Source organism: Tursiops truncatus, chromosome 10 (genome assembly GCF_011762595.2).
Source record: "Tursiops truncatus isolate mTurTru1 chromosome 10, mTurTru1.mat.Y, whole genome shotgun sequence".
NCBI lineage: Eukaryota > Metazoa > Chordata > Mammalia > Artiodactyla > Delphinidae > Tursiops > Tursiops truncatus.
The window spans coordinates 81353484-81369747 of record NC_047043.1 but is presented as its reverse complement, the minus strand read 5'-3'; the positions used below and the strand labels follow the sequence as shown (position 1 = coordinate 81369747).

The 16264-nt window shown below is 42.5% G+C and overlaps 1 protein-coding gene across 1 annotated transcript in view; it reads left to right on the top strand.

Moving 5' to 3' along the window:
* The window catches only part of TAFA4 (TAFA chemokine like family member 4), a 128026-nt gene extending 116787 nt beyond the window's left edge, over positions 1-11239 (top strand). Inside the window, exons 4-5 of the mRNA XM_019947428.2 lie at positions 8276-8423; positions 11116-11239. Coding sequence (XP_019802987.2) covers positions 8276-8423; positions 11116-11239 — 272 coding nt within the window. The remainder of the gene's footprint in view (positions 1-8275; positions 8424-11115) is intronic.
* Positions 11240-16264: the final 5025 nt, after the last annotated feature.

Below are 16264 nucleotides of genomic sequence, written 5' to 3'. Positions count from 1 at the left end.
TTCAAGGCCAGATGTTCTAAGCGCTCATCTTCCTGGTGCAGGACCCCCGGGCTGGGGCAGCTGATGTGGGGCTCGGACCCTTTGCTCCTCGGCAGGGAGCTTCATGGTTGTGTTATCCCTCCTGCGTGTGGGTCCCCGCACCAGGGGTGTGGGTTCTGACTAGACCACATCTCTGACCTTCGTACCTGTTTGGATGTGGCCTTTTCTTTATAGCCTTAGTTGTAGAAATATGTTCTCCTAGTCTCTAGGTCATGCTCAGAAATCATTGTTCTATAGGTATTTGTAGTTTTGGTGTGTCCATGGGAGGAGGTGAGCTCAGGGTCTTCCTATTCTGCCATTTTATCCAGAACCAACATCGCCTTTATATATTTTAAACTTCTACAGGAGCTCATGAATCATAACAAACTGTATTTATACTGTCTAGTTTAGAATATTTGGATATAAAAATCTTAGATATCTAAATAATGTTTTACAAAACTCAAAGCACTTTTATCGATGCCTGGAAAGTACAGATAGGGTAATAGTTCCTATTAGCATCTGTCTCTTAGTAAAGGAAATACTAATACCTTATCATACACTGGCTTGTTTTAAATTTTGTATATGAGAAAAATCCCTTTTGGCCTCTACCCTCTGGGTACCCTATGGGTTTGGTCAATATATTTTCCATATACTTGTGTATTTAAAGACAGGTCTGTGGAAAATGTGGTAGATTTCAGTATGAATGTGTTTTACACAAATGGCTATCACTGGATATTTCGTAATCCTATGTGCATTATTCCTGTTAGTATTAGGTTGTGGAGCTCTTTGTGTACTAGTACCTATCGACCTGTTTTTTTAATCGCTCCACGGCATCCATTATATTGGACAGGTTATAATTTATTTAGCTGTTCTTCTACTGAAAGACATTTTGGTTGTGTCTGTGGCAAAGGAAACACGCTCACAGGGTCCATGATTTCCCTAGTGTAGAGGATCAGTAAGTGATGGAGACCAATTATCTGGTGTCGGAGCAGAGTCTGTACAGTAGAATTTCTGTGATGACGCAAATGTTCTTTCTATATATCTCCCTCTCTATATGGCATGATGTATATGTGTCCAGTATGATTGGTTGCCGCTAAGCACAGGCGGCGCTTGAGCATTTGAGATGTGACTAGTGTAAATTTACATGGGAACTTGGGACTAGAAGCGTCTATATTGGGTAGTGCAGGAGAAGCTTTATGTAAATCTGTAACTTCAGTGCAACATTTGGTGGCCAGAGCACACCAAAACCCTGAAAGATGGGATTGTAATTGTGTCTTCATATTTGTGTTCCCTGCACTAGCACTGCTTGGCCAATAGTCGGTGCTCAGTCAATGTTTATTGGCTCAGAGTCACAGAGGAGGTGTAGGAAGTTGTAGTTTAGGCTCTAATTAGGGGGTATGTCTGTTTTCCTATCTCCCTGATCATCTGTTCCTTAGCTGAACATGTTTTGATTAGGGCTTTTTAGCTTTACCTGCTTAATCTTTATCCCATAATAATTATGCAGTATCATGCTGCTAATTGGCGTGCGGGAAGACCTAGTCTCTGCTGATACGTTCCTTTTATCTTATTTGTCACTAAGAATAGAGAGGATCTAAAATATAAAATTTACTTGAATTTACATTCAAATTAAAACCAAGGCGAGAAGACATGGGGGGGCACTTATTAATGTTGGTATAGACACTGGACTGTCTTTATGCATTTTTGTTAATCCACACCTCAGATACTTATCTGGTGTTTTTTGTTGCTTTTCCGTAAAATCATAGCGTTTACTAGTTAAAAAGGGAGAAAAAATAGCTTTTTTTTTTTCTCCTGTCAGGCTTTTTTCTTATAATTAACTTATGAAGTCCCCCTGAATTATTGAAATGTGTCTGTAATACACATTTGGGATATGGGAGAAGGGATGGGGAATTATTTGATTAAAGCTATGAGTACTTGGATCCTAAAACAGAAACTATTTAGCTGTTAAGCATTCTTGCTTTTGACTCATCTGCTGGCATAGACAAGGCTGTTTTGTGGTAGGAACCGTATTCTATACATTTATCAAGAGATAATGCTGAATCGTTTTAGGATAAGATGAAATAAATATGTAGTACAGTGAAACAATTTATTTTGTCAAAGTGAATGCTTTCTAAACATCGGTTTTAAAAAAACTTAATAAGGTGAAAGCCTAGGAATGGAAGACAGTTAGTTACTTTTTAAAGCTATAGTTTTTTTCCTTTTGATGATGCCCAAATATCTTCTGAGATGTCGGATTTCGCTTATTTAAGGACAAGAGTTACTGTGTGTATTGCAGACATCTTTCATGGCTTTATGGATTGTGTGGTGAGATGCAGGGTCTGTCTTTAAGTTGTGAGTTCACACGGTTTTCTTACCAGTTATGTTCTCTGTGCCACCTGGCAGACGAAGCAGTTTTCTGAGTTCTTCTCAGTGTTGGTCAGGTAAAGGACAATGAAGTAGCCTTTACAAAAAGTACTTTGGAAGTTGGACGGACATGCCTCTTGTGTATGTTTGTTCATTTATCAAGTTTTAATTTAGCACATTTGTGCCTGGCATGTCCTAGATGCTGGAGGGTAGCATAATAATTAGACTCAGGTCCTGCTTTCAAGGAGCCCAGAGTTTACTCAGAAAGGTTGGTAATTAAACTCTAGTAAAGCAGACGAGGGGTCAGCGGTGGTGCCCATGAGAAGCCATCGGTCTGACTTGACCAGGTAGGAAGGAGCTAGGGAGGGCAGGCGTGTAGAGCACCTGAGAATGAAGGGGACAACCTTGGGAAGCGGAATCAGCTCGCCTGGCTCAGAAATGGTAGAAGACAAAGCTGGAGATGTAAACAGAGCCTGTGATATTAAAGGCCTTAGAGCAAATCAAATTTTAGGGCTTACTGCCTGCCTTCTGGGAATTTGTATTCAAGGAGAATGGATGAAGTGCTAGGAACAAAGTGCATATAAAATACCCTGAGGTTTCTGAGCAGGAAAAATGTGATCTCTGAATCTGACAGGTCACACAGACTGTCAGCACAGTGAGCCCAAGATTAGCCAGGATTTGTGTGTGTGAAAGAGAGATACAAAGGTTAGACTTGTGGAAGCGCCCCCGGTGGAGGGAGGACGGAAGCCATGGAATAGAGGTGGCGTGATGATATTTACTGTGAATTAGTATCACTTTCACCAGCCAGAGCTTTCATGAGGTCTGATGATCTAGCATAGCCTCTCATGTCGGGCCGAGTACATCTAAATCATCACCGTAGATAAATAGATAACCACAGATCAGTGTTTCTCAGCTGGGGCGTGATTTTCTCCCTGCAGCCCGGGGGACATTTGAGCATGTCTGGTGACACTTCTGGTGGTTATGTTGGGGGAGAGGGTGCTACCCCCAATAAAGAATGATCTGGTCCCAAACGTAGGTCAAGAGACCCTGCCTTAGCAGTTTCTGCCGAATGTGCGTGTGCTTGTGCGAGGGGGCCTTTAGCTGGGAAGACAAACCTAGATCACAGAAGAGGAGTCTGTACACCCTCAGCCCCAGCCTCCCGCCGTATCTGTGCAGATAACACTACTGTGTCATTTGTGAAGTGTGGGAACAAGGAAAAGGTTCCTTAAAAAAATTGTAGTCCTCTCACTACTGCTTTTATGCATGTGACCTGGGTCAGGTTGGAATGGCTTCTTTTCTTTGAATAACCAGAAATATAAACGGGCAGGGCTTTCCACCTATCTTAATAGTTAATAAATGGCTTAATTTTTAAGGAACACAGTGAGTGTCTTGAAATAACAGAGGTGAGAGCAAAATAGCTAAAGATACGATACGTTAAAACCTCAGAACCTATGCTTGTGACTGTTTCCATTTTCTAGATGATACATATTCCCCGAAGATGTGCTCTTAATCTCTCTGTCCGTAGTTTCAGGGTAAAAATACACTCTTCTTTAGAAAAGCCTTAACTCTGTGTAAATACAACCACACTAAGTCCACAAAGGAGATGCCAGCTATTGAGAAGTGAGCCTGTTGGTCTTATTCGAAGGTGGGCTTATCTAAATAGCTATATAAATACATATTGTGTTTTATTTAATAGAGTGGTATTTATTTGGGACGAGGGCTAGAAACAAAAACCCTCCATCTATTTCATACAACAGAGAGTAAAGAAAATGCACCAGGAGCACAGTAGCTCCTTAGTCACCTTACATTTTCACCTAAAAAACATTATAGAAAGTACTAGTTGCCTGTCTTTTTTTAAGTTCGTTTCTGCATAAAGCTAGAAATTCGTTAGAGCTTGGCAGCTTGGAGATAGACAGATAGGGATATTTTGTATTTTCCTAAGGCAGGGGGCTTTTTAAAGAATTTCATTTTAAAAATAGAAGTGACAAGACACTTTTCTCTTGTAAAGTATAAGTATATTATGGTATTTGGCACCAGGAAAAAAAACCATGTATGCCTCCTACAAATTTATTTTCCTGTGGAGGCAAAACTCAGTTAAGTGGGCAGATGTTCTCAAGAGTTATTTTAATAGAACCCTACTTCTGAGTTTTTTGTCTCAGCTCCTAGCCCTACTCCGTATGCACTCAGAGCTGAAACATCCGGGCTGTTTAATCACCTTAGTCATTGTCGGGTCAAACCCTCTGTTGGTTTTCGGTTTAGCTGCGAGTTCCTTAATCCTTAACTCATAAAGGAATTTGAAACTTGTATTTTGGCTACTGGGATGGCTCTTATCATGTCTCCTTTTCTGAAAGAACATTTGCGATTAAGTCTTTCGCAAGGAAACTTTATCTGGATAAAGTGTCTACTTCTAGGGCTCCTCACTCAATGTATTCTATCAAATATGAACATGATGTCTTTTTTACAACTAGAAATATTTGAAATTCCAGGGCAGCCTGCTGTTTTAAGGAGTCTATTGTGAATCTGTCTCCATCGTTCTGTACTTCCCAACGAAGTGAAAGGACAGTGGTAAAGAGTTTCCAAAGGGCTTGACTGCTTAAGCTTCCTTCTTGTATTTATTTAAATACATTATTACACTTAAATCCTTAAACAAAATACTAGGCAATGCTGTAGTTGAGACTGTGATGAAAGCCTGAATCCATCATTTTCCCCACCTCAAGCTCCTGTTCTAGATTCGGCATCAGGATTATTTCAGATTCCCCTGAGTCCAGTGAGAAGGTACTAGCGTTTCTCCGCTGTGAAGCTGAGATAATATCGGATTCAATCTATTTCCTCTGCGGGGAGTTTTATTCCCAGATTTCTCCCCTCGCTCACACCTCAGTTGGTCTTCCCTGTCAGGCACCTTTTTGTTCTAAATTCTTGCATCGTCCCTGCCAGACTCACCCTTCTAGGGACATAGGTTTTCCTGGCTTGTTGCACTACCGTGCTGAGAAACTTTCCATGGCTTCCCACTGCTTAGAGAATCAAGTCCTGAATTGTCCTTGACAGTCCCTAAAGTTTGCTTCCCAGACCACCTTTCTCAGCTGCACGCCCACTGTTTCCCTGCTGACCCCTCACTTGAGCCACATGGGTCTCCTGGCTTCCAGGTGGCCGTTCACTGACCCCCCTGCCTTCACCTGCACAGATCACTAGCCATCTGTCAAAGCTTCTTTTTGACTCATCCAGGTAGCTCTGATACCTGTCAAGAGTACATAGGTTTCCACTGCTGAGTGGAAGAAAGTTTGTCTAAGGAACAGTTTTAAAGCCTTTTTAAAAAGTACCTCAGATTCACTTTTAACTCTGTGCAAATATAACTAAGCTCTGGCAACGTTTAGATAACTTTTCCAGTCCTGCAGATGGCATTTTCAGTTGAGGGCTGGGAACCACCTCTTGTTTATCTTTATATCTACTTGGAACCAAACTAAGGTACTCAGAAAATAATCCATGACTGGTCGGCCCTTTGAAGATGGTCAGTTTTGTGTAGCACTTATTAATCTAAACGATTACTGCAAATTGTGGTAACAGTAGAAAGACTGATGGATAGAGTCTCGATTCAGGTATTACTCACTTTGTGGAAAGCTCTGGTTTTTGGATCTGGAACCGTCTGCCTCCCCTTCTTGCTTCTGAAGGTTCTTGGGACCATCACAAGGGAACAGTACGTAAAAGTGCTTTGAAAATGACACAGCTCCATACGATTTTAAGGTGAAACCGTTGTGATGTCGGGGGCTGAAAAGAATGTAACTTGGTCAGACATGGCGCCAGTGTGTCCGTCCGCTCAAGCGCAGTGTCAGTCTCTGACATAAATAAATAACCCATTTAGCTGCGTGCCTTTCTCAGTGTTGGCACCTCCTGATTTAAACAGCACTTGGTTATTCTAGATCACAAATCTGCCTGACTCATGTACTGTTGGTTTGGATGGGACGCGTTGGATACACAGCTCAGTATTTGGCCAAATCTGGAACGGTGGCTGCATGTGGAGAAAATACAGTATCTGGTTACTTCAGCCAATAATGGAACAATCCTATGCCCTCATCCTGCCACATCGCATTTGCCTGACAGGAGAAGAGTTTTGAATGCACTGGCTTCCTCTGTTACCTACTTTTGTCATTGCCTCTAGCAGAGATCTCTGCTGGGAGGGAGTGGGTACGTAGTAAGTGTTGGCAGCCGTGTTAGACTGCCTCTGTTCAAATGCTGCTTGGCTACTTGGAAAAAGGGTGACTCTGGGCAACTCATTTAATACCACCAGACCTCAGTTTCCTCCTCTCTGTAAAATGCAGAAAAAAGAAATAGCCACTTTGAACCTCAGAGCTGTAGTGAATTTGAAATTAGCAAATGCAGGCAGGACATCTGGCGATGTGTCCTGCACTCGAGAAAAAGTAGCTTTTAGGATTTACAGTCATACCTCATTTCATTGTACTTCAGATACTGCATTTTTACAGACGGATGGTTTGAGGCAGTGGCCTATCAGTGCCACGTTTCCAACCGCCTTTGCTTAACTGTGTGTATTTGTGTCCCATTTTGGTAGTTCTTGCAGTATTTCATGCCCTCCACTGGCAAAAAGAATATGACTCGCTAAATGCTCAGGTGATGGTTAGCAATTTTGAGCAATAAAATATTAATTACAGTAGGTACACCAAATTTTTTTTTGTTTAGATATAAGGATATTGCACCTTTAATAGACTACAGTGTAGTGTAAACCTAACTTTTCTAGGCGCTGGGAAGTCATAAAATTGGTGTCACTTACTTTAGGGTGGTGGTCTGGAGTTCTCCAAGGTGGGCCTGTGGATGCCTGCTTTTTCTTGAACTTTAGTTTGAGACTTCTGAGGCAGTGGTAAAATCCATTGGGGTAGAATTGTTTTGTTTTTTTTTTAGTCAATGTGTTACTGTTTCGACCCAAAAAAAAGAAAAAAGAGAAAAAACAAGGCTGACCTACCTCCACCCCCAATCCACACATACTCTCCCAGCTTTGGAGCTTTGTCCTATACCAGCCTGCAAGGTGGGGGTTCACCTTTAAAAATCAATCACAATCTTTTTCGTCCTTTGAAATCTATGGGAATAACCATCAAGGTGATGGTTTTGTCTTAACTTCTCTTCATCTGCCTGCAAACCCAGAGATCTGGGGTACTAGTTTCTGATTCAGGGGCTTAATTGGCAGACTGCTGTGGGGATAGTGAGATGAAGAGGAAAGGGAATTCACAGGTAAGCTAACCGACTAGTCGAGAATGTAGGCATGTGAGGGGGTGGCCCGCCCCTCCCATCTTAACTTGCATCTAGTAGTTGCTGGAATGGCGTGGAGAGATGAGGGACCCTGTGTGCTGAAAATGTTGACTGTTCTTAGTCTTTGCTGTTGAAAACAAAGAGTATGAAACACAACCGCGGTATCCGCGTCCACCACTATAACCTGCAACCAGAGACGGAGACCACGATAATGGTGAACATTTTCTGACCACACAGTGACTGGTCCACAGTCAGCCAAGACTTTCACACGGATTGGCTTTAAGCTCTTGCCACCTTCTGGCAAGGCTCTGTTTTTATTCCCATCGTACAGGTGAAGAAACTGAACCTGAGGGTAAAAAAGCTAGTCCAAGATCCTTCCATAAAGGTAGCACAGCCAAATTCCAACCCGGGCGGGCGTACTGCACAGTGCGAGATCTCACTAACTACATCATCCTCGGTTAGCCAACTGCATAAAAAGAAACTATTTGTTTCTGTACAGTATACGGCTGATTGGATTCTTTACTCACAAGATTTCACCATAAGCAATCTTGGAAGCCAGTGTACTCACCAGTGTTGAGCTTTATGTTACCTGTATTTGGAGGAAGAAACCATGTCCCAAATATTATTTGGCTTTGTCTTCCAGCTTCCGTTGTGATTCAGAAATGGTGGTGTCACATGAATCCTTGTTTGGAAGGAGAGGATTGCAAAGTGCTGCCAGATCACTCAGGTTGGTCCTGTAGCAGCGGCAACAAAGTCAAAACTACAAAGGCAAGTATAGACAAAACCCAACTGTAATTTACAACCTCACTATATCATTACCTGTGGGGTCTCCCCCGCTTCATTTCGTCCTGCCGTCAAGAGGACAGCGTTCTTTCTTGTTGATAAACCTGCTTGGGCAGGGCCCCTCTGTGACTTTGGCCCTTTGAAAAGTCCATTTCTCAGCATCACCCTTAGTTTCAGATTTTACAGAGCAGTGATTTGGTGGGGAAACGCATTCTTTTAGGCAGGGCTACTGAATTCAGTTCAGCTCCTTCATGGGCCGATTTCAAGTAAAGGTTTCAGAGTTGACAGTCCCGTGTATCACAACAGTATGGCAGGAATCCACCTGCAGATGATTGACTGAAACAGCAAGACCTGCTGCCTAAGAGGAGATTTAATGGTTGAGACTCTAATTCAAGCCTTGCGAGTCAACAGTTTCCTCCCCAAATCATCCTCTTTCTGGCTCTGAAAGACTCCATTTTCCACCTGGTTCTTGAGCCAGAAATTTAACTTCTTCCTCATCTCTCCCTGTCCATTCTGTTATTTTGTCTTTGGGATTGTGACTCCCAAATCCCTCCATGCTTCTGCGTCCCACAGTTATAATCCCCGTGAGGTCCGCCATTGTGTCTCATCTGGATGACTGAGGTTGCGGCCTCACATCCGCTCTTGATTCCCCCCCAGTCTGTTCTCCACAGGATGACCCTAGTCGTTTTGTTTTTGCGAATTGCAGATCTGCTAAGCTAGTCCACCTCCCCATTTTTCAGTGGCTTCTCTGGGTTCCTTAGCTAGCCTGTGCTTGTCTGGCCCTAGGTAAATAACCTGGCAAACTACCTCCCTCCCTCCCTTCGTTCTTTCTGCTCCAACCGTCTCGGACTTCTGTCTAGTCCTTCTTCCTGTGGTGCCTTTACAGTTGCAAAGGAATGTGCCTTCCGCCTTTCTTTTCTAGTTCACCATTACTTCTTCAGGGAATCCTTCACTGGTAGGATTCACGCTCCCTGTATCTCTGAGCACGGTACTATAGTTACATTTTACAGGGAGCGCTATACTTATTGGCTTCATACTGACAGCTTTCTGTCTAGGAGGAGAGCTGTGAAGTCAGGGCCCCTCGCTGTTTTGCTTACCCATAATCGTCCCAGAGCCAGCTGCGTGTCTCTGCGACTATTGCTTGAATGGAAATATTCATAAAACCGGTCATTCTAGGATTATAATGAGCTAGGCACACTGGAATGGGATGACTGGTTAGTTCTGGTTGCTGTGTCAGCTGTGGCCCCTGAGGAGGTATAACATCTCTTGAAGCGTTTCTCATCTTGCTTACAGTTTCCCCTTTATGAGTATTTGGAATTACTCGAGCTCTCAATCGTTTTCAACCCCTGAGGTCATGAGAAGGTGAGTTCTCCTCCTATGTATGTGTACGTGGGGTATTATAATACACGAGATTTTATAAAATAAATATTTAAGTATGTCATGAATAAAAGGTTACATCTACAACAGACTATTATAGAACAAGGTTTTATAATACATTTTAAATGTAGATTTTAGCTGATATTTGTCCTACCCCAAATTACCAATAGTATATAGTCAGTGATTTGATTAGTTCCTCATTATCTAGGTAGAATAATTTCAAAATCAAGACCGTTGTGACATTAATTGCAATGATCAACTAACGTGTCCTTGTTAGTGATAGCATACCTATCAGGTTAAATGACCTGATCTATGCTTTTATGTCCAGGGCAGAAGAAGCTCGGGGAGGTTGCTGGAGGGGGAAGGAGGTTAGCACTGCCACCCTTTTTATCAGCTGTCCTTCTAACCAACTCCCCATACACTTCCAACCTGTGTAAACCCAAGTGTGCTTGTTAAGCAAATCCTGCCTTAAGATGATTCCACCATCCTTTCCCAATGTGCCCCTTTCAGCCCTTCTTCCCTCACCCCCTCCTAAATCAAAATCTTGGAGTGGCCAAGGAGCCAGGGTCTTAAATCCATCCACGATTAAAAAAAAAAAAAAAAAAGTGTCCTTCAACGTGTTTCTTGTCAACTAGGAAATTACATTTTGCGAGATTATTCTTGTATTGACTCTTACATATAAATATAAAAGAAGAACACAAGTGCCGGCCAGCTGTGTTCCAGAAATGAATGTGTCTAAGGGGTCCCCTGCTGCAGCAGCTCCCTCTCTATTGATGTGCCGAGAGCGAGGGCAGCTGCAGGAAGCGAACCTTGAGGGCCATTTTGGCTGTGTGTGCTGGGGGTTAGAAGTTTGCTCAAGCTGCAGAAGCGTAATACAGTTCCCCCAGCCCTCATGATACGTAGCTACTTTTTTTTTAAGCGATACAGCACTGGAGAATAATCTCTAAGTCATAAAACTTTGTTTCCTTTATTCATCCAAGCCAGTGTGACTTGAACTATATAAAACATTTTATGTCTTTTATGGAGCTTCTGCACATAGAGTAACTTCATTTGTGGAGCTGTGACTGGCTTCAGTGAAGTGCTTGGTACTCCCAGAAGCTGCACCTTAAAATCGACACTGGACCTTACACCCCAGGTGAGACAGCAGTCCTATAAAGGTAGAACAGTTACCTCCCTCGAGGGGGGTATTAACTGTAGAACAAGATAGTTGCCATTGTCCTTAACAGTTGATGCACAGCAGCATCAGAACACAGAAAGGCTAAAAAATAAGATTATCTGCGGTAAGCCATCTAGGTCCGAATTTTCTTTTCCACTTCCACTTAGGTGCAAATGTGACAGAGTTAGCAGTCAACTTGAGACGTTACTAGCCTTAGATGAAGATAGGAATGCGAGAGGAGACCATTCCCTAACCAGGAAGGTTGGCATTGAGTTTATTCCGCTGGTGTAGTTTTCAGGATCCCCAGAGAGGAGGCAGCTACTGCTTTGTGGGCAAATATAACTGACTCTCTGTCATCCTGCCTCAATTTTCCCTAATTCAATTCTGAGTTTTATTACCTCCACCCTGCTCAATGTGCTACATCATTTCTCCCTATTTAAGTATTAAGGCTCCTGACACTGTGTGCAATGTCCTCTTAGCACCAAAGGCAATGACTTGCCCGGGGGGCTTTTTGTTGTTTGCAAATGTAAGCAATTCACGTTGAATCTTGAGAAGTTTTAGATGTTTAAACAGTTCCTGATTTTAAAACGTCTACTAAGAGTGAAGAGGTATGTGTTTAGAGCAGTAATTCTCAATGAGGGGCAAGTCTGCCCTCAAGGGGACATTTGGCAACATCTCAGGACACTTTTAGCTGTCACACGTCGGGGAGGGGGCTTGCCATGGGCACCTTGTGTGGGTGGGGGCCAGGCACGCCGCTCCACATCCTAAAATGCACAGCGCGGTGCCCACAACAAAGGCTTATACAGCCCCACGTGGCCGTGGTGCTGAGGTTGAGAAACTGCTTTCTAGGACAGGGTCGTTTTCTTGAGTAGCTGTGTGTAAGCATCCTACCTGATTCTTACTTCCTTTTGTTCTTCAAAGTTTCTATTACGTGTCCAGCTGTTTTGTTTCCAATATTTCGTACTGGAAAACCTAGAGGTAGGAGGTAAGAAATTAAACAACAGGCTTTCTCTTCAAAACCTCCCTCACCCTCAACATCTAAGATGACCAACGTCCTTCGAGTATCTTCCTCACGGGACTCAAATCGATACCTTTTTCCTCTGTCTCTTGGACTACTGTGACGGGTCATCCTCTCTACCACAATGTTAAATTACCTAATGGTATCAGTGGCTACAGGAAAATCATCATGGCAACTTGTTCAAAACAAACTATTTTGAGCCTCATTATAGGATGTTTATGGACGGGGCTTAAAAAAACCCATACTTTGAAGACGTTGTTCTTAGGGTGATTCTGACGAGCATGCAGGATGCCGGGATCCCTAGTTTTCCGAGCGCCCCACCTGCTCTCTGTTCTTGCCTTTAACTGGCATATACTCTGCTTTCTGTGCCACCAGGGTAAAGTCCCTGCCCAGGTTCCTCCTAGTGAGAGACCACCGATGGAGCCCCCTTCGTAACTGGCAGAAACTATAAAGTATAAGCATCTTGGGATGGGTTTTCACGGCCGCTCACCAAATAGGCCATGTACTTCCATACCCCATGGCCTTCCTCTTCATCTCCTCCCACTTCTAAAATTTTACTTGTCTTTCAAGGTCTAGCCGAGAGGACTCCTTTATCCTGAACTCTTATCTTCTCTGATCCCGAGTGCCAGAGCCTGAACCCCTCAGGGCACCCAGTCACATGAGACTGGAGCTAACAGCCACACGATGGCAACTGTTTATCCACCAAAATAACAACAAACCTTCCACATACAATCAGCACAACAAGTATTTTAAAAGAAACTAAATCGGAGAGCAGCAGCGGCTTATCCTCCGACCTTCAGGGCGGAGAGGCTCCAAAACAAACTGGGCGTGGAGAATGAGCTTCCTCTCGAATAAGATGCCTTTGAGAATTACATCTTAGATGAAGATTGATAGTTGGCTGGCTATAAACGTGGCTGGGTTTTCAATAGATGCATGAAAGAAAGATCCAGAAAGAGCTAACATGACAAGAGCCACCATGTCCTGAGCGCTAACCTCATGTGCTTTTCATTCCCTTTGCACTACAACTGAAGGGGGCCGGTGTTACTGTTCTCCACTTAGCAGATGAAGAACCTTAGGCGGAGAGAGAGCCCCTCCCAGCTCAGAAAATGACCAGCTTCCTCATCTGGTTGCTCAGGCCAAAGACCTTGCAGTTGTCCTTGCTTCTTCTTTCTCTACACCCTTTATTTGTCACGAACCCTGCCGCCTTCCTCTTTTATCACTTCAGCCAAAGGGATCCCTTTAAGTGGATAGCCTGGCCCTGCCTCCCTTGTCTCACCTCTCTGCCTCAGTCGGAAAAAGGCCAAAGTCCTTGCACTGGCCCTTGCATTTACCTCTCGCCGGAAACTTCTTCCCCCAGAGAGTCAGGGCTCACTCCTTTCCATCAAGTACCTCCATAAATACCTCCTTCCCTGACAACCCTCTATGAAACACTAGCCTTCTGCCCTCCCTGCCCCAGTAATGGTCTCCAGAGTATTGCTTTACTTTCCTCCATAGCTCGTATCCCCTGTTGACATACTATTTACCTATTTGTCCAGCCCTTTTCCTCTACAGTAGGAATCGGCAAACGATGTCTTGCAAACCAGATGCAGCCTTTAGCTCACAGGCCATTAACAACAACAACAACAAACAGGGAAGAAGGCGCTTTACGTTTTAAATGGTTGGGAAAAAAAGCAAAAGGAATATATTTTATAACACATGAGAATTACATGAAATCCAAATTTCGACATCCGTAAGGAAAGTATTATTGGGATAAAGCAACGCCCATTAATTTATGTATTATCTCTGGCTGCTTTTGTGGTATAAAGGCAGAGCTGAGAAGTTGTGATAGTGACTGTATGGCCCGCAACATGGAAAATATTTTATGGTTTGGTCTTTTAGAGAAAAAGTATACCAATCCCTATTCTAAGGTCTATGAGGACAGGGCTTCTAACTAAGTTCTACGAGGACAGGGTTTTTCATTTCGTTTGCTCTATAGTATTCCCCAGCACAAACAAAAAGCAATTATAGTGTAGAATACATAAATCAAGGCCGTCTTTCAGTTAAAACATATCTGAGGTTTGAAAAAATACCTGATTGGGTCTAAAGCCCAGGCGTGACAACTGTGTGATCAAATAATATAATTTACTTTAAAAGTATTTGGATGGTGTAGACATGTTAAAGTATTATGTTTTTATTTATGTATTCCCAGCTGATGTATTGATGATCTAACCTGTACAGTTTCTTACATGATGAAATCAAACTATAGAAACCACAGGCCTGTTTCCTTAGATCCTAAGCCATAATGAGCCTGGGTGCTTAAAAATGGAAGAAACAACACACTTTTTGATGGATGTATGTTTCCAGTAAATACAGTAGCTTAATAAAAATAACCTATTTTTGAAAACAAAAGTTAACGTAAGTCTTAAAAGAGAACGAACAAAGCCAACGTTCTGATCCTGACGTACACTGATTTAACTCAGCATTCATTTGGACATATTTTAGCCCCATTAACAAAGCATGCTTAGCATGCATGAGTTAACTTGATGGGCAATGAATGTACCTAATCTGATGGGATTTTTTTTATAACGCAACAAGATACAGAGCTAGGGTGCTAATACCATGTTGTGGAAGGCTTTGGGTGTGTTTTTCTTTGCAACCTCAAAGCAAGACATGTAAAGAAGAATTTGATTTGAGCAGGTGATTTGGCAAAGTTGGTTACTGATAAAGATGCCCACTATTAAATTCGATGCATGTGACACAGACAGGGATGTACGGGTCCGGTAACAGGAAGGGTTATCTTTGGTGGGTATGGGGTGTCAAACGCTAACTTGTAAAATTCATTTTAGGTAACACGGTAGCAGAGAGAGAGGTGTGCTTCAACCCTGGAGGAGCGATAGGATGCAGCGCTCTCTTGTTTGGACTGTCCAGAGTCCTGGACTCTTTGCAGGAAGTCGTCTTGGATTTCACCCACATCACATTTGCATATCTGTGCTCTGAAGGGTGGCATTTGCTTAACTGTCCCAGCCTTCTCTGCTTCCTGATTTTAGTACAGTGAATTATACCTATGGGCTGCTGCACACACAACTGACATCCTATCTGGATTACTAAGGAACATACCTCCAAGAAACTCTGGAGGAACAAACTAGAAGTTTCAGAATGGACCACCTCTGGAGGAATACCGGGTCTTCAGTTTCTTTCTACATTTACAAAGGAGCACGGACCTGTTTCCGAGGATCCTCATTCTCTTCCTCTCTTGAACTCTACTTTAACGCAAGGGCTGAAGGAAGTCTGAAAGGGGTCCAAATGACAAAACGTTTTGGCAGAACATTTTGGCATACATAGATTAAGGAACTCTGATTAACTGGTGATGAAAATTTATTTTATAAACCTGGAAGAATAGAAGGACTTATACCGGGGTTCTTGTGTGTGCAGTTGTATTATTGCTTTTGACGATCTAAAATCTTTGCATTAGAGGTTCTGTTGGCAGGTTAGCAGAAATCAAATGCTCCCATTTTAACTTCCGTGCGCCGTTTTACCGAGTACTAAGGAAGGGTATCGATTGCGATATTTTATAACCAAAGCTCTATCATGACATATCCACAACAGAAAGAAAACCTGTTGGGATTTTTATGGCTGCAGTGTAGTCAGGTCAATCATTGAAAATATAAACCAGTTCCTGTTTAGATCAAGGGTGGGTTCTTCGATCCAGTTTATGGCCATTATATTACCATATTTTAACTCCAAAAGCCTTTGAATGCGGAATTTTTAGACTGTGATTTATTCCTAGCTCCTTCCCTACTTATGTGTTACTCATCTTCTTTCTTTAAATGTAAGTAAAACCTGAGTCATTCTTTTCTTGGTTTAATGATCTTGCAGCAGACGTGTCTCCACGTACTCGCAGATGCTCTCATGCAGAAACATATTACAGACGAAAAGTGACCCAGATTTTAAATGCATAATGTTATTAAAACACATACCACTATAATAATATGGCATACATTTTATATACTAAGAAACGCCAAAAACATACGTTTTGCACTGGTGGTTATCCCTGTCCTTTCACAGTTACGGGGGAAAATAATGCTATCATATTGTTTGCAGCAGTAACAATTACGTCTCTTTGATTTTATTCTTGCAGAAGGAATGGGATGAGGTGATAGCTATTTGTTTGCTACATATTTTTGAATCTGACTGACTAGACGCTTACCAGAATTGTTACTCTCATGTTAGTAAGTAAAAAATTCGTTTTACTCATGGTGTATGGCGTATATACGTTTTGGGGATTATTTTATGCCTTAAGACATGGTGTTAACATTCTT